Here is a 19,452-nt window from a genome sequence, read left to right as displayed (position 1 = left end):
AATGGGAGGTAGCTCTCTGCACACAGGGAGGCACCTTGGCTAAAGAGTTCCCTCCAGAGATAAGGATGCTTCTGCAGAGGCAGAACAGCTTGTAGGATCAGGCCCCCAGGTGTTAGATGGTCACCTCTGCCCTTCATTGCATTGACTAAAGGTGACTGTAAAATACTGATCGATCCAATTAATTGTTTGCCTGGTGACAGTCATGTGAGAAACTATGGTTGTCCCTCCCAAATTGTTTTTATGCCATTGAGTTTTATCTCTAAAGAAATATACTAATATGCTATGAATAATTTTCGAATGTTACTCAATATGCATTCCCTGCCAAAGACTTTTCATCTATTTTATACTGTATTTGCTAATTACCAAAGCTATTTGGGCCCATTCCTGTAGCCTTTACACAGCTAAAAATCTCGGGCCATATGGGCTGGATCCTCAGCTGCTGTTGATTTGGCCCTAAAGCTTTAATCAAGGGCTTGTGCCATCCCAAGCTATTTTCTCCTCCAATCTGAGTCATGACTGAATCCAGAATGCTGAATTTGTGGTACACTAATGCAAAGCTATAACATGCATTGTGCAAACTGCTACAGTTGCTGGATTTTTATGACATCAAACAAGCAGGAGGAGATGGAACTATGAAGTAGAAAAACAAATTACTGCAGCAGAAGTTAAGGGGACACAAGGGAGCCTTGGCCCAGTCAACTGCCTTCTGTTCTTTGCCCTTCTACCTATTGTGTGTGATCCCGTGTTCAGATGTACTGGTAAGGTTAATGTACAGAGGCTTTTTGCAAGTATTTCCCAACTTCAGGTTTTTAGTTCAATAATTCATAATGAATAGTGTCATTTTGCTCACGTTTTACTTACATAGGAGATACAAATGCATAATGTCTCTGCCTTCTCTGAATTTATCCCATGATCAGTAATAGGCACTAGATTTCCATGACTTCTGAGCAGATGAGCATGCTTATCTCACCTTTGTTTTAGAGAGCAAAGTTTAGGAGGACTGGAGGGGAGGAGAACCACAGCCTTTGTGGGATTTGAAATAAACATTGGTAGTAATTGTTTTGTTTTATCTTAGGGCGTAGGTGCCCTATTCATGATCACCCCAAAGAGCCTGGCAAGAAACAACTGGTGAATACAAGTAGAAAAGGGAGTACAAAGGAGCAGGCAAACCGGCATGAGAAGCAGTGGTCGTGGCAGTGCACTTCGACACCGTTTTGTGGGCACTACATCAAAGCAGAAAACTTCAGAGTGGTAAAAAGCCAGACAGGAGTAACTCTGGGGATGCTTTGTTGGAGCCCATCACAAGCACAGGGGGCAGCTTGGGAAACAGCACAGCAAAGGTGTTTCTTTGAGTTGAGCAGGCAAATGAAAAAAGATGTAAATCAATAATTGCCAAAGCTTAAAGTCAGCATTTTCAACGCGGGGTGTGGGGTGGCGGGGGAAGAAACAGACTGTGACTGATCTGCCACAAGAACAGAAGCAGCTTACACATGATTGAGTTAATAAATGAAGAAAGAGGACAGAAGGGAGAGGCGGAAGAGTTGAAGAGAAATCTTCAAGGTTAAAATGCTGGGCAGAAAAGGGATCTTTTAGGCATTTTGAATAGACATGCATAGGATGAGTTTACATTACAGGCCAGAGGGAAAACCAGGTAGGGATGCACTGTGGTGACTGAGATGCTGAGAATGGGATGAGACTTTGTGGATGGATGGGAAAAGCTTTTAGATATTGTACAGGATAAAAATCTAGAAGATTTAAATATAGCTCAAAAGAGAGTGCCCACAGACAAAAATGATGTCTAAATCGTGAACTTGAAGGACAGGAAAGATGATGGTGCAGGCCACTGTTATTGAGCAAATAATATGGAGTGAACACTTGGGGAGGAGTTATTAAAAGTTTAATTTTTGCTGTATTGATCTTGAACTGAAGGGTCTGCACCAGTAAGGAAGTGTCAGAGAGACAGGCTGAGGTATTCATTTGGACAGAAGAGCAATGGTCTGGAGAGGATAAGCAGATCTAAGGAACAGTCACGACAAATTACTAGCTGAATATTTTTTTTCAGATAAGATTCTTTACAGATAAGTGGGAGAAGAGAAAGAGCAAAGCAGGGCAAATGTTCACAGAAGCCTGAAGGGAGAAATAGGGAGGATACTCTGTAAGGTGGACTCATGTAGTGATCGCAGAGGGAGGAAGACTGAAACAGGAAGCCAAAGGAAACAGGATTTCCAAGGAAACAGTATGATTCTTCACATCAAAAACAGTTAGCAGCTCAGGAAGGAGGTAGGAGTATTGATCCTAAACTGATCCTTCTAGGAAGCAGTCATTGGAGATTTTTGCAGATTAGGTCTTCCTTGAGCATGCTGGAAAACTTGAGTGTGTCGTGTCTGCACTCATGCTTTCAGTGAACAGATATTGTAGTTTAATGCCAACTGACAACTCAGTACTGCCCAGCCACTTGCTCGCTCCATCTGCTGGGATGGAGGAGATAATTGCATGAATAAAAGTAAGAAAACTCATGGGTTACGATAAAGAGAGTTTAATAAGTAAAGCAAAAGAAGGAATTCATTCAGCACTTCCCCTTAGCAGGCAGATGTTCAGCCATCTCAAGGAAAGCAGAGCTCTATCAAGTGTAATGGTTACTTGAATAGACAAACACCATGACTCTGAATGTCCCCCGCTTCCTTCTTCCTCCCCCAGCTTTGTATGATGAGCAGGATGTCATACGGTCTGGGATATCCCTTTGGTCAGTTGGGGTCAGCTGTCCCGGCTGCGCTCCCTCCCAGCTTCTTTTGCACTTCCAGCCTGAGCACTGGTGGAGTGATGTGAGAGGCAGAGAAGGCCTTGGCTCTGTGTAAGCACTGCTCAGCAAGAACTGAATCATATCTGTGTTATCGACACTGTTTCCAGCACAAATCCAAAACATAGCCCCGTACCAGCTATTATGAAGAAACTTAACTGTATCCCAGCCAAGACCAGCACATTCTCCATGCCTTATTCCATACCATTTACATCATGGTCAGCTACCACACTATCCACCCTTCCCAGCCTTTGATATAATACGCAGACATCATTCCCTTACTTTGTGGACAACCCCTGTGAAATATCTGTAAAATGTGCACAGATGTCCACAAAATGTCCATTGAGTTAATTTAATCCATGATGTGGAGCTCCATCTGTTACGGCGGTCACTTGGGATGGGAGAGGTGGTGTGTTATGTGGAGTTACTGGGCATGAAAGCCAGCTCTGGTCGTATCACTGCTGCACTTGTGCTACTTGTCCTCCACTGGTTCAGGTGGTTCCTAACTGTGGTAATTCTTATAACGTGCAACTCAAATAATGGATTACAACAATTTGAAGATTTTTCCATTACAGGCTCCATCCCTGATCCCTTTGAACTAGATCTAGAATGGGGTTTAACATTGCAATGAACTCCTCCCCGTGCCCCTGCCCTGGCTTGGACTTATCCACAGACTGCAGTGCCTTAGGGGCATACCTGCTCCAAGTGGAGCCTGTCTAGAAGCCACTGCCTCTCCAGGGCTATACCTGTTGCGGCATTGACTTATCCACAGTCACTTCGAGGTACAACCATTCCAGCGTGGTGTTCTCCATGGGCCACAATGCCTCCAGAAATATACCTGCTCCAGTGTGACCTTACCCATGGCTTTAGTCCTTACGCGGGTGTACCTGCTTGTGGGCTTATCCATGGCCAGGCACTTTGAGGTGCTCCAGCATGAATACATGCACAGCCGTGGATGCTTTGAGGTGTACCTTCTGCAGCATGGATTTATCTGTGTGCCACAATCCTTTCAGAATTATACCTGCTGCGATACTGACATAGCCACGGCCACAGATGCTTTGAGATTTACCTGCTCTGGTGTAGACTTATTCACAACCACAGAGGCTTCAGAGTGTCCTGTCCCTGCATGGACTGATCCCCAGGTTGCAGTCTCTTCAACTCGAGCTTGTACTGGAGTTCCTGCCTGTCCAGTACAACAGCACAGAAACAGCAGCGATGCTCTGGCCATCTGCCAGCCCAGGCGCATTGCCATTGCTGTTATCAAAATGTTCCCAGGCACGGCAGAGTCAGATGATAAGCAGTACAGCACTACAGCAGTGAAAGCAAAAAGAGCCACTAATGAGCACTAGACTCTAATATACTGTAAGGCAAGCAAGCCCTACAGCAAGCACAGGAGTCTGTCAATTAATAGCTACACAGCAATAACAGCTATAAATTTGATCTAGCACGTTCCAATAAAATCTGACGTTATCTGAAACCCTTTGAGCCCCATGTTGGGCGCCAGAAAAGACTGTTGTGGTTTAGCCCCAGCTGGCAGCTGAGCACCACACAGCTGCTTGCTCACTCCCTCCCGGTGGGGTGGAGGAGAGGATTGGAAGAGTGAAAATGAGAAAAGTTGTGGGTTGAGATAAAGGCAGTTTAATAGCTAAAGCAAAAGCCACACACATAAGCAAAGGAAAACAAGGAATTCATTCAGCACTTTACCTCAGCAGGCAGTGGCTCAACCATCTCCAGAAAAGCAGGGCTTCATCTCTTGATGGTTACTTTGGAAGACAAATGCCATGACTCTGAATGTCCCCCGCTTCCTTCTTCTTCCCCCAGCTGACCATGATATTATATGGTCTGGGATGTCTCTTTGGTCAGTTGGGGTCAGCTGTCCGGGCTCTGCCCACTCCCAGCTTCTTGTGCACTCCCAGCCTGGACACTGGTGGAGTGATGTGAGAAGCAGAGAAGGCCTTGACTCTGTGTAAGCACTGCTGAGCAATAACTGAATGATCTTTATGTTATCGACACTGTTTTTCAGCACAAATCCAAAGCATAGCCCCGTACCAGCTATTATGAAGAAAATTAACTTTATCCCAGCCAAAACCAGCATGACAGGCTAAAACTTTGAATAGTTAACAAAATCACCTCTTTTCTCGTCATTTTTATTTTATAGTAAAGTGTTTTCTTCTTTGGAAAACCAAATAACTTTGAGTGGTCTGACTAAAACTTTATCCTCAAGCTGTTTTGTTTTCTGTTTTACTCAAATGAAATATCAGGTAAGCATTTGCATATGCAATCCTGGAAAACATTAGACTGCTACCTGAGCAAATATAAACAGCTTCGATAAAGGCACTCTTTTTACTGGATCACAAAATTACACCTGAAAAGGCTGAGTTATGGGTCCTATATGGTGCACAGACTGTCTACAGACTCGGGTTATGACATTTCAATAGAAGGTACTAAATCCAGTCTTGGGAAGTCTCCACAAGAAGGATCTCAGTTACTCAGATCAGAAGATTATCTGCAAGAGCAGTCCTCTGGTCTGCACAACCAGGCAGATAGACCACACTCAGACAGTACCCAAATAAATGAGGCTTTATGAGTCAACATCAGCCATCCTTCTTGCATCTGGAAGCAAATAAGAAGTCTGCAGCCTCCAGAGTGTTGATGTAGAGGTCTCCTTGTGCCTGATAACCATCCTTCTCACCCAGCAAGTTGCTAGCTACATTTTAGCATCCACAGCAGATTCTGAGTGATCTTTGGGGTTCATCTCAAGCACAGCCCATTGCAACAAACCGATACTGAGATAAGTTCAGCTTGGTATTAGATGATTATTATTTTCCACACAGCAACATAATGAAAGTATTTTTTTTTCCATTAAAAAATTGCATAGGAATAACAAGAAACAGAAATTCAGTAGCCAAGACTGATCTAGAAATAAAAATCCCACCACAGCTGTGCAGGGTATATGGCCATAGTATGCAGCATGCAAACATCCTAACTGATATTCCGCAGCCCATAGTGATGGAGTAAGTCTGGGAGGGCACTTAGGGTGACTCTGCCCTTTCACTCAGACAGGTTTGGACGGCTATTATTACATGGGATGAAGGAAGGTTAAAATCAGGACTAGTCAAAGAAGAATGCAAAAAATTCTTTCAATGCAGGTGATAACATGCTGTCGTCTTCTCCCGGCACCTGCTGAAGGCTGTGGTGCCTCAACTGCCCTGTTTTTTTAAGAGTGCTCTTTGGTTTACTTTCTCTTGCGTTCCCCATGGCAGTGCCTCAACTGGGGAGGTACAACTGCGGGTAAGCATAGCCTTTGAGCATGGGTGTCGTCAAAACCCTTCCCTTTCCTGCCTCCTTCTGTGTACAGGTGATGCACAGAGTACATCTGCTGCTCTAAGCGCACCCCAAATGAGAGCTGGCTCCCTGCTATGGTGTACTGCGAGGAGAGGTCATGTCAAGGGATGTGGTGGAAGGGGAGGCAGAGGGGATGACAACACAGACCTGACTGAGCTTTCCACAGGGGAAGTACAAGGGAAAAAAAAATGCTTCCTCCCAGGGTTTTCACAAGACAATGAGCACATTTGGGAAAGGAAAGGGGATTTTAAACCTCCGACGTGCAGATCAATACCTCTGCACCATTTGATTTGGTGATTTCTAAATGATAATGATTTGGGGCATACCGGAAGTTATCAGAAGCTCATCAAAATGAAGGAGGAATGGACTGGAGGAACTGTATCTGGTGAGGCAAAATGTCTTAAAGGAGGAACAGAAGCATTTCTAGTACTGAGTTCCATAAAGAGGCCTGTGACCTAAGTTGGCAAGGGAATGTCATATTCAAATACTAAACCAAGTACTTAGATATTTTATAGAAAAGGATGCATGATTTTCTGTTTTATAGGTTAATATAACTTTAGAATTCAAGTATACAGGATTTTTTGTTTTATAGGTACAAGTGGACATGAGTAACTTGGTGCAACACATGGGATTAAGCAGATTCCCTGCTCTACACACACTTTGGAAGTGCCCACTGTAATATTTATATTGTTTTGGGTGAATCTGGAAGCATAAAAGATGTTTTAAATGATAGTTAGCAGGGCAGTAAAAATTATTTCTAAGATCATCTGTCTAAATTCACTAAGGAATTGATTCTGTGGCTGCATTACCAAGAAGTCTGATCTCAGGCAGAACTCAGTGGCAGACCATATTATCAGATTTAATTAAGCTTGTATATTGAGGAGACTCATTATTTACTGCACTCTGGATCCTGCTGAAGTGTTTCCCAGGTCTTATTCCAGTTGCTAAACAGCGTTACAATTCCTCTAACTGTAGGTGTAGCTCTCTAATAAGACCACCACAACAAATCTTATAGTCTTTACTCTTCAAATTCTTTCTGCTGTTTTCAGTTTAAAACATCATTTAATTTGCACTGATCATAGGGATATTAGTGCCTATGTTTTAAAATGCTAATGGTTGCCAGCATTCCTGCCCCATCTAGCCTGTTGTTGATGTCTTTTGCTCTCTGTGGAGGGTCAAATGTGATTCCTTTGTGCTAAAATGAAAATCACAAACTTCACCTATGTACTTTAATAGCATTTATTAAAAGTGCACAGGGAGTTCCCCCCCATTAGCTGTAATAGGTGCTTTTTTGTTTGCCTGCTTAAAACCTGCCTAAATGCCAGCTTTTATTTGTGTTTTGCATTCGGTCCTTGCTAAACTATGCATGAGAATGTGTCTCAGCTCATGCATAGAAATCGTAGGCAAGCCATGGTTCCCCAAAATGATTTTTAAATGTAGCTGGGACACTGCTTTATTGGCAGAGTAGTGAACTTCAAGAGACTGGTCCTTAAAAGGAAAAGCATTGTAAAGTCCCTGAGGTATTTCCATAGCGATGGTTGGAGCAAGCTTTCTATTGTCAGCCCTACTTTTTAATCTTCTTCATGTAATTACTTTTTCCAAGGGTACTTTTTGTACCTTAAGTTTGTCACACACACCTCTATTTAAAAGATCAGCATTTAAATGCTGTCACAGGGGATTCTGCAGCAATGTTTTAGATGCTTTGTTTGTTCACCTTTTTAGTTTGAGATTTTTCAGATAAAGTATCTTGGGTGTAAGAAAAATGACTGAAACAGTTCTTCTACCTTGCTTGGAGTCGTCACCCTCAGGAACTGCTTTGGTGTCAAAAATCCGAACATATGCTACTTGGTCTTCTTCAGTGGCAAGCGGAGGTTTCAGGAGTGGCAAGTGGGTTACTCTGAATTAACCGTTCTGAAATAGTGGCAGCTCCCAGTGAAAACAGTGAGCCCTTTTTTTGTTAATGCTGCGGATGCTAGGGTCGAGTCAAGATTGAATGTCTTTAGGAGGGAAGTTTTGCAGCTTTTCATCAGAAAGTAGTAGTGAAAGCAGCTAAAATATTTAAAGATGTGTGCCAGTGGATCGAGCGTAGTTCCCAGCTGGGAGTAAAAGGGCTCTTATCTCCCCTGGGAAGTCCTGGGATGCAAACGACTTGTGTGAAGGGGTGGAACACATCAAATTGAAAAGAAAGGAGAACAGAAGAAAGCCATAGTGGGAAACTGCAGATAGCTGTAGTGGAAGGGAACTCATATGCCAGAAAGAGATGGGAAGTGGGGAGACACTGAAGGGGTGCCAAAATTTTTTTTGTATCAAATCACAGATACAGCCACAGCCAAGGTACAGATTTCACACAGACTCATTCCGTCCAGGCAACGTACCCTTTGAGATCTCAGTTCCAAACCCTGTGCCTTCATGATCTTCCTTCTGCCCAACAGGACTTCTTCAGTACTGGAGTTGGGCACCTTCAGGAGTGATATTTTCTTCTTGCCAGAAGAGTTGAGCATCTCCTGCTGAATTTCTTGCAAGGAAATGTGGCACATAAGGTTTTGGAGTACCTGCCCAGGGATTATCATAATCTGCAGGATTAGACTGCAGCTGCCTTGAGTTCTGCCCAAATTCTTGAAACTGGAGTTAAAGTTGAAAATACAAATCAGTTAGTTCAAAATGGTTTTAGTAAAAGTTTAGTAAACTGATCAGGATTTAACTCCAGAATTATAGGATCATCCTCCTAAACACTGTAGGCCATGCTGTTTTTTTAGATAAAGAGACAGCTGTACATGATGGATTTACTGTTTTGTACTCGTTGCCTTCCTTCTCCTCCCCCCACCTCTGCAAATTATGGCTCCATGTAAGATCGATTAGTCTAAACTGCTGCTCATTGGGTTTAAGAGGAACAATTTTCTGCAGCTCCTTCACACTGGTTTGAAAGGAAAAAAAATACCAAACATTCTGCTTAATTAAGACCTAAAGAGGCGGTGCAAACTTTTGATGATTAATTGAAGCATGCTTTAGACGGATGCATATTTAGTTATTATAATGTGATAATTTTATCTTGTTACACAAACTGCTCCCTTTGGGAACATGATTTAACACTGCAAACATTCTGTGTTTATTGCATTGTTCATTATGAAAAATACACAGGCTAAAAACCACAAGGAGATGTATCTGTACGGTATCTGTGCTGTGGGTGCAGGGACTTCTTCTTCCACCTGTAATGACACAACCCAGGGGCAGGAAAACACCGTATTGGAACTCCCACAATAGCTTTCCCTATTAAGAGCTGAGAACTCAGAAAAGCAGAGGCTGGAAATTCATATCTTGTACTGTATGTGGAACAAATATGTCTTTCCTATTACCTGATGTAATTATGGAAGACAGTGGTACGTATGTTCTGCTGAAATCTATCCTGTTACTATTCACTTGTCCGCGTGCCAAGTACTCTTGTCTTACCTGTATGAGGGCCCCCACTACCCATCGTAACTGTGACGGATCTAAGAAGCAGCTAAGCACATTGCAAAAGGAAGTCATAAAGTTGCAAGCCCAGATGGACAAAAAAACCCAGTTGTTAAAAAGTATTTTCTTGTACTTCAAAACGATCTGTACTTAGACTTGAAAATGTTATTTTTGTACTTTACAAAAGTGTCAGCCTGGCTATGCGAGTCCTGAAAGTGATGCTGAATGGTCTTCATCAGATGAGCTGCTCCAGCGAGAGCTCACATGATGAACATGGGCACACTGTCAGAATAAGCTCATGTTACTTAAGTGGATATACTAAGCTAGACTACCAGGAAAAGTTTGTCTATGAGCAAAGGAGAACATTGCCAATATCGTATACCGATGTAATTATTTTGGAGAAGTATTCTTAGTGTAGACCTAATCTAAAAAGGATTAAAATAAAGATTCAGGATAGATAAGCAGTCTCAAGCTACTGGATTTGAAGTTCCCTGCTTCTGTGCATTCTTGTTGCAGTAGGTTCTTACCGAGTGCTCCAGGGACAGGGATTTGATACATTTTCCTGAAAGAAGGGCAAGAGTCTGGTAAAGTGATTTTTAAAATAGTTGGCCTTGCAAAACAGAGGTCTATGAAAAAGTGAAGGAATCTTATCTTAAATGGAAGATTTTAATTACTGGTTTGGATTATGCCAGTTTGTGTTTAGCAAGAGATGATTAAATCACCAGCCTTTGGCTTTTCTTATTTCACACAATCTTAATTTTTTTTTATCCCCTCAGTTATTAGTTCCCACTGCTGTGGGTTGTAATGGTAGAGATAGATGGACTATTACTTTTCTGTTAATGTTGCACTTCTCTTTTTTGGTCACTAAGCTTAACACACTATAATGAAACATCCCTGTTAGTTCTTTTCACAACTTGGGCTCAGATCCCTACTGCAACCAGTGTCAAGAAGGAAAGCATGTGATCAGATTTGGACTGTTTTCATTGTCCCCAGCTGTCCTGCACACCCATAAGCCAGAGGGCACGGCTCTGTGCCTATCTCAAGTACCAAGAGCAAGTCCTTTTCTCTGCTATTAGCTTCACTTGAAGCTGAAGGAAAGGGATTGGTTTTAGACCAAGTCTTCCTCCCACTAGGCTGCACAGGGCTCTTGTTGATGGTCCATAGTGAATTAGTCATGTGATGTTGGATATTTTTCTCTTTTTTTTACCTGATGAATTGCATTACAAGAAGTTAGAGTTGCATCAAAAATGTACTCGGGCAAATGTACACCTGAAGGATAAAAGGTGACATAAAAATGATGTGTTAGTGCACTGTTGCAGGAAGAATATGCTCCAAAATACTGCTGTTTCCTGGCTGCTTTATATGGACGTACTCAGATAATCACTTTGTAGCAGTATTCCCGAGTCTTTTAAATGGAAGAGACATCTAGTTTTATTATTACTGTTACTGTTAAAAGGACTGTATTGGATATGACCAGTCCTTGATGACTGGGGGAGAAGAATAGAGAAATAATTAAAGTTTTCTGTATTTAGGCAGACTCTTTACCTCCCTTTCTTCCTTCCTTCTTTCAAAAATATGACCATTTTTATTAATATTGATGATATCTTCTGAATATCAGCTGTCTCTTCCTGAGAGTGCAGACAGTTGCTGGAAGCAATAATTTGTATAGCATTTTCTGCTGTTCTTTTCATTGTCAGATCCATGGACTAGAAAGGAGGCAATGCTGCTCCTGTGAGTTGGTGGTGAAGTTCTACTAGTTAGGGCATGGGAAGACAAAAACTTGACAGAATAGGTGCCTTTCCATCTCGTGTTCTTGCCAGGATCTATCTTAGAGGAAGTCTGGCAGAAGGAGGTGCAGTGACCCTTGCTGTCCTGTATAACCTCCCACACAGGAGTGCGTGATGCAGTTTTTCCATGTAAACAGTTGCTGCTGCTGGAATTCTGTGTAATTGAAAGTGGACAATTGCGTGGTTTTTCTGATCAACCAATGGGAGAGTTCATGTTTGAGTGAACGGGAGTTGAATGGTAGGTGAGGTGCTTCCCTTGTGAAGTCATGCATGAAAGCCCCTGAGGATCCCCAGGGTGGAGCTCTGTGCTGCTCCCTGAAAACTTCTTCAGGTGAGCCAACCTGCTTCCGAAAGGGGTACTCCAGCATCTGCTTTGCTCGTGAACTCTCTTCCAGCTCTGTAATTTTCTTTTTCAATTATTTTCATCAGAAATGAAGGCTATTAGAAAAGTATCACTGGTAAATCTTCCATTTTCTGGAGGTGAAATACTTTTTATCGGTAGGAGAATATACGTTGCTGTTATGTGAAAAAGTGTGGTTTTGTCTCTTTCTTTTGGTTCACAGTATCTTCTGTTCTCCTGATATATTCAAAGGGGCAAGTTCATCCTGGAAGGAATAGGTTTGTTGTGGTGCAGAAGTGGCTGAATCAGGGCAACTTTGTAAAAGCTTAGTACTTCAAATGGCTTAGGATAAAAATGGTGAGAAGAGCTCTTGGGCTGTGCTGGCATAGTTAGCATCCTTGCCAAGACTGGTTCTGAGCAGAAAGCTGTGGCAGCACCATAAAAACGTGACACCACTGTAACAACACCCTGTGCTCTTGTGCGTCTCGCTGAGATTACAGCCAGCTCAAGGGCAGGCTCCTTGACCCTATAGATGGCTAGTGATAATTTTGGGCAAATCATTTTGATTTCCTTTGATGTTCAGTACATGAAAGCGTTTACAGTATCAGCAAATCCCACTCTAAAGGGTAAGTGATAGAATATATTAAACACAAATCTGTGTTATAACTTAGCCTTAAATATAGGTTTAAAGGTAGACAGTCTGATTAAAATTAAAAGATCATTATTTTATATTGTACAATTTTATTTGTAGCTATAAATCATAACACAATTTGTGGAAGGAAAGAAGTTATTAAACTGGCAATATTTATTCCATTAAGGTGAATATAATGCAGCACGTAGTTCTGACTTATGATAGCTGGGGAAAGGAGCCAAATCACTCTGCTAAAAATTAGTTTGCCAATAATTTCACAGAACGATGACAGCGTAGCTTCAAAAACAAATCCTTTATAGGGAAATGGGATGGCTGCATGACAGACCCTCTGAGCTATGAATTCTCCACAGCTCATGGCCCAGGAACTGCTTTAACAATTAGACTTCAGGGATTTTTTTTCCAGAAGTTAGACAATGGCTGCTGTCTGTAACTGAAAGGTCACGCTGTATCATAGACTGGACATGAGAACTGAAGAATTCCAATTTTTAAGTCAGAAAGATTCCTACAAACTTACTTTCTTGGTAAGGCTTAACTATTCACTGACCCCATATGTGAAACTGGGTTAGTGATGATGACCACACAGGGATATTGCTAGCGCTTTAGTAATTAAGCCCTGGGTTTTTTTTACATGGCAGAAGGCATACATGCCACATTCATAACACACATTAGAGAAGAGCTCAAAAGAGGTGCAGGAGCTCTGCCTGAATTTAAATTTGACTGATGAGCATGAAGACTGGAAAGTAAGCCAGCAGACTTCACCACAGTGATATGTCTTCATTCTGTCTGGAGTCTGTACCTCTGACTGTGATATTCACCCAAAAGCTCCCCATTTTGTACGCTAAGCGTTATGTTGAAACAACACGGAGAAGGGGTATCTCTTGTTCCTTCTTGTTTAGAAGCGGGCTCTTGTTAAAGACCTGCCTTGGTCCAGTACCTTCTGGGTGTGTTTTTATCAGCTTGTCGAGCAGAACATCTCAAAGGCTCACTACAACTGACTGTAGGTGACAAGAACAAATCAGCAGTACTCTTCAAGCCTCTAGTCTTGGTTACTTGTTTGATAAAGAATTGTGTGCTCGTAAACATGCTAAAAAGCTCGAGATTTCCAGAGCTTTTCAGCAATGCACCGTTTTTTAAACTAATATTCTTTTCTGGTCATCTCAGAAGCTTTGGCAATCTGCTGAGCCTGGCTGGCACAGGTCACCGGCTGCCTGAGGATGAAACTGGTGATCACAGGCATGCACAGTTCTGCTCTTAGACAGTGAGAATGTAGCAATAAGCTGAGCCAGTGCTGGTTGTATCTAAGAGTAAGTGTGCAGATGTCTGAGGAAGGTGTTTTTCATCTCGTGTAAACATTGTTCTTATATTTTTGTTGTAGAAGATGATGTGTCAAATGTACAAATAATGTGTGCCTGGTGCCAGAAAGTTGGAATCAAGCGCTATTCCCTGAGTATGGGAAGTGAAGTGAAATGCTTCTGCAGCGAGAAGTGCTTTGCAGCTTGCCGAAGAGCATATTTCAAGAGAAACAAGGTAAGAGAAATAAGGAAAGATATAACCTACATAGACATAACTTTAATAAGGCCCAGCCTGGATCTCATTTAACATCTACTAGAAACTTTTTTCTTTTGTTTTCTTTTTCACCTAGTTCCTCCTCTTTCCATCTGTATTGTCTGTTGGACTGTCAGCCCTTTACTAAGCCTGTTTCTTTCAGCTTCCTTCAGCTCTGTGCTCGGGTTTTGTAAGAGTCGGGGAATTTAAATACTCAGAGTCCCAATTTGGCCTTAGAGTCTTAGGATATTTGCTAGAGATACAAAATCCAAGAAGAAAAATAATGAAAATAGAGTAAAGGAGGATTGCATATGACAGTGTCACTAAGTCCCAGGGTGTTGGGATCATGGCTAGTGGCTAAACGCTTTTAGGGCCTACACCTGGGTCTCATAACAATAGGAAACATCTTCCCACTGCTACTAGTGAGCTTTAGGTTCATTTTAAAGTGTATCATTACTAATAAATTATCGTTGCTGCAATATTCAGAGTCTCTACAGGTTTTGGGTCGGGGTAAGCAATGTTAGAACATCTAGAGTAGTGTGAAAACCCCTCCTACTCAATTTAAATTTAATTCTGTCTAAAATTAGAATGCAATCCTAAAATTGAATGCTACAAAAATTGCTGTAATCACTGAAGTACAGTGCCTGAAAATGCCCCCTAGGTTACTTCAGCAGCTGTTTCCGCAGCAGAATGTGCGATATGTCATTTAAAGAGAAATAACGAAGGAACGCGCTGACATTTTTAGCTCTTGTAAAAGTAACTGTGTCCTTTTGGTGCTTAATAGTATGAATCTTTAGGTAGCTTTTATTTTCTTAGAAATATTTGTTATTCATAAACCCTTTTACATATTGGTTTTATAAAAAGTGCCATTTTTCCTCGTGCTACAGAACATTCAAAGCCTGTCAGGTTCAAACTGAATTCAGGTCTCTCAATCTGGTCTTTTACATCTGTGGTAATAACAAAAAAATACATACGGATCCTAGATTCAGGATGCAATATTACAGCAAATTACCCTTCTTTATAAATTCGGGTCACATCATCCTGCCAAAAAAAAAAAAAAGGAGAAAAATGCCTGAAGAATTAGGTTGCAAAAATCAATAGAGTGGAATTTCAGTGGCAGTCTTGGAGAATCAAACTCATAATGTCTACTGGAGCAGAAGGCAAGTTAAAGTCATGTGAGTCTTCTGTGAGGAGTCGTGTTTACATGCTTTTGTGTAGAAAAAGTGTGGAGGAAGGAAATACATCCTCCTTAGAACCTCCTCATTTGAAAACAGGTTCCCATGGAGATAGGTGTATATGGTCTGTGTGCACACACGCATGTTTATGCACATGCAGTACAATATGCCTTAAAATGTGTGAGATGCTCTGGGGTGACAGGATCCACGTCACCTTCAGCTGATGCTCCCATAATTTTCAGTTGCTAATTTACATGGATAAGATAGTTCATAGTAATGGAGGCATTGTCAGTGATCCTAGTTAGGTGATCCTGTGTGCCAGATAATCTGGGAAACCTTGGGGATGCAGGTGAAAGAATGAGCATTTCATGGTGGATCTTTCTACCTTTTCATCTATAGCTTCTGAAAGAGGAGGTTTAGATCCCTTACTAAAGGAAAAAAAAACATGTTAATAATGCATAGGTAAACTTCAACCTTCTAATCCATGAGCAGTAGGATTCAGTAATATTTTATGGCCGTGAATTCAATCAATCAGGCAATATATGAAAAAGTTCCCTTTTATCCAACAGTATTTATTACCCCTGTGTTTTGTTGGAGGCCTCTTTCCTTTATATTATGAGAAAGGATGAATTGGAGCATCTCATTTCGTCTGGTTCCATTTTTCATGGTGTTGACTTCTTCTGGAAGCTAAAAGATACTGAGTATTTTCATCTAGAAAGCTCTCTTTATTCATTATTTTGTATATATCTAAATAACAATAGATGTTCCAAATCTTTTCATATACCATCGTATCCCAGTGAAATGTCCTATTCTTCAGTAAGGAAGTTGCAAATTAGCAAAACATTGTATGGTAGGACTTGGCAAAACATGACAAGATAACATAATTGTCATGTGTTGGTTGCTACCTTGGCTCCACTTCAAAGCTAAGCCAGTGAGTCGAATTTTCTTCCTCTTTTCACCTATGGAATCTAGAATTGCACAGGATTTGGCCCAGCGGGGGAAATCTGGAACTGCCCTTTGTGTGTGTATTTGTAGCATTAGATGGTCTGAGGACAGAATATTTAGGAAATGCTGCCATTAAAATAAGACCGGTACGATTGAATTCAGCAGACCCTCATGCTTCTTGTTTTGCACTTCACCTGTTAGTAATAGAGTTCAGTCTTGGGGAAAGGCTGCAATAGCTTCAGATTTAAATGCTGACCTTTAATCTGCTATCACTAGTCCCAACAGCGTACCTGTTTTCTCCATGAGCCTAATGCTTATTTATGTATTTGAGAAGTTATGCCACTCTACACTTTCTCATTTTTCAAACAGAGAAGTGAAATAGTCACATTTCACCTGCCTTATGTATGTTTTAAACAGCAAATCTCCACAACAATATAGTTTTGTATTACATTAAATATGTACAGCTGCTGCATTTCTAGGAGCTGATAGGACTTTGTGGTCACTTCATTTAAGGCTTGAATTTCCTAATGGGTTGTGTTAAGCAGTCTTCCCTCCCTCCACTAGATAAGAAGTGCTGTAATAAGCACTTACTTAAAATGATAGGACTGTTCAAACAGTAAAGAGTAAGTCATCACTAATGTCTCAAAATGGCACTAAGTAATGCTGCGAATTATCCCTCCCTGAATGCCAATTGCGATGTTCAGAATTAGGATTTTTGGCATCATCCTAATAACAAAATCCGCTCCCATACACAGGGCCAATGCCCACAAATTCCCAGCTGGGAGAGGCTTGGCATGAGACCACTTTGAAGTTCCTTTAGAGAGCAACAAAAGTACTCCAAAAGCCCCAGGTTAGGTGGGCAGTGACTGCTCCCAACCTCTAACTCCTTCCCAGCCCTCTCCTGCAGTAGGTTTAGCAAGACCTTGCTGGCCTCAGGAGTGTTTGAACCCAAGCAGTTTTAGTTGGAGGTGCGCATCACTTCTTCCTGCCTTTTGTCCCAGTGGAGCTGTGTCCTGTTGTGCTTCAGAAGCTGCACCCTGCACCTTCTGCATCTGTACACAGGCAGGGTTGTCAGCGACCCTCATGGCTGGGATGGGGAATTTTAAGGAAAAAGACTTGCATGACTGTAAGGTGCTTTTCTTGTAAGGAATACAAATTTTGCCGCAGGTATCCTGCAGTCCTGACCATTTAAAATTGTCTATATTAGCAATCATGCCTTGCAAGAATAGAAATATATGTATTTTGAAATTACAGTGGGTCTCCCCACAGAGTGTAATTTTATCTGAATTACTAGAAATAAATGAAGGAAAAATCGGCAGTTTTACACCTTTCGTCAAAAAGTGAAATGTTTAGACTACATCCAGTTTAGAAAAAAAAAACCAAACCCACTCCCACCCCCAGACACAAATAACCCAAATTTGCATTCCCAATCCTATTTGGTCTAGTATTCACAGACAAAAACACGTAATGAACTAGTGTATAATGATAACCTGTTGTGCATAATAATACCAATTAAAATGAAGTGTTGAAGGGAAAGGAAGCATTTTGTACTAATGTTTGTAACTGAAGATTTAAGATTCGGAGCTGCTCTGATGCTCCTTTCCTTAGAGATTTAATTTTATAGGCCAACTACTATAAAGTTAAGTACCAAAGAGGCATATAAGGGCAAAAAGCACCAGACCACCAAGTTTCAGAATATTAAATTTAAAGGGAACGATGGGATTCATAATTGGATCCAGTGAGTTTGAAGCCTGAAAAGATTAATTTTCAAATTAAGTTTATTGACTCAATGGGTCAGAAAACAAATTTATTATGACCACATATCCAGACCCAGAATGAGGACTGAATTCATAGAGGTTATATGTTCTGTTCACAGATATATTGAAGGATAATTTGCTTGATTTGACTAAGACATTGGAGACAAAGTAACTGCAAGGTTGTCAGCTGTTTTTTTATGCTTGACCTTGTTCCTGTTTTCATGCTTCCTCCTAGTCAGGAAAAAAAGATGATTAATGCATTTGTTTACAGTGCATTCAAATTTTATTCATACTAATAAACAAAAAGGCATGTTTAGCAACATGAAGAAGTAAATAATGATGGCTCTTTTCTCCCTGTATGGGACAGTGATGGGCAGCACCATGAGTCAGTAACACAGATAGGCAGTGTGGTTTATGCTCTTCTATATCATCTGCTTACCAAGAATAAATGTGGACAATCAAATGAGGCTGTAAGAAGTTGCACACACTTATTTAGTCCTGAGTTCTGTTGCGTTTCTTAATTCCTTACATTTTCAAATGATATTTAAAGGCAATAAAGTGCACACAGCATCAACACTCCTTAGTATGCCTTAGTACTCCTGCCTGAATAGTTTTTTGGTTAATTAACGTATGCCACTATGTGATTAATATGGAGATATATATATGCAAACACATACTGAAAACTGGGAGTAAACAGAAGCTATCATTCCAGCAAATTATTACCGGGGGTAGTCAGAGAAAGTTCTCTTTATTTCAAGCTCAGTTGTGCAGCCTAACAGCATGTAAGAAACATTTAACAATCTTCCTGTTAAGTCAGTGAGTAACTGCAAAAAAAAATGTTGCTTTCTTCCCTTTCTTATGCACCTGCAAAGTTTAATTTGTAAAATGATAATTATTAATGGGAATTTGGAAAACTGCTTAAAGCAACTTGATGCTAATGCTATCCCTGACCAAAAAAACCCAAAACAAACAACAAACCAAACAGAACAAGACAAAAAAAATAACCAAAAAGCCAATTTAGTTGTTTTAGTTGTTACATCTTCCTTTAGAGTCCCTTTCCATAATCTGTTATGGATCTGTTAGAATGACTGCAGAGGAGGCCATGAAGATGATCAGGGAGCTGGAGCACCTCCCCTATGAGGACAGGCTGAGAGAGCTGGGGTTGTTCAGCCTGGAGAAGAGAAGGCTCTGGGGACAGCTCTTAAAGGGGGCTGATGGGAAAGCTGTGGAGAAGCTTTTTATCAGGGACTGCAGTGGTAGGACGATGGGTAGTGGTTTTAAGATGAAAGAGGGGAGGTTTAGATTAGATATTAGGAAGAGGGGTGAAGCCCTGGAATAGATTGACCAGAGAAGTGGTGGCTGCCCCATCCTTGGAGATGTTCAAGGCCAGGTTGGATGAGGCTTTGACAACCTGATCTAGTGGAAGGTGTCCCTGAGGTTGGAACTAAATGATATTTAAAGTCCTCCTGACCCAAACCATTCTATGATAAGTTTTGAACGACAAATAAGTTTTGAAACACATGAGGCTCTGAGTAGAGAACATATTTCTCCTAGAGGTTTAACTTGCATTATTTAGGTGCTCAGAAGGTCAGTGCAGAGCAGGTGCCCTACGTGGTTTGCATGAAATCATCCATCTTTCGTTCTGCGGAGTTGTAGAGA

At 41.2% G+C, this 19,452-nt stretch overlaps 1 protein-coding gene across 3 annotated transcripts in view; it reads left to right on the top strand.

Moving 5' to 3' along the window:
• The window catches only part of LOC138717585 (sine oculis-binding protein homolog), a 120,809-nt gene that overhangs the window by 12,162 nt on the left and 89,195 nt on the right, over window positions 1-19,452 (top strand). For all 3 annotated transcript variants that reach the window (XM_069851113.1, XM_069851112.1, XM_069851114.1), the window contains exon 4: window positions 13,747-13,898. In XM_069851113.1, the coding sequence (XP_069707214.1) occupies window positions 13,747-13,898 (152 nt within the window). The remainder of the gene's footprint in view (window positions 1-13,746; window positions 13,899-19,452) is intronic.

This window comes from Phaenicophaeus curvirostris, chromosome 2 (assembly GCF_032191515.1).
Source record: "Phaenicophaeus curvirostris isolate KB17595 chromosome 2, BPBGC_Pcur_1.0, whole genome shotgun sequence".
NCBI lineage: Eukaryota > Metazoa > Chordata > Aves > Cuculiformes > Cuculidae > Phaenicophaeus > Phaenicophaeus curvirostris.
The sequence above is the reverse complement of the archived record's forward strand: the minus strand, read 5'-3'. Positions and strand labels throughout refer to the sequence as shown.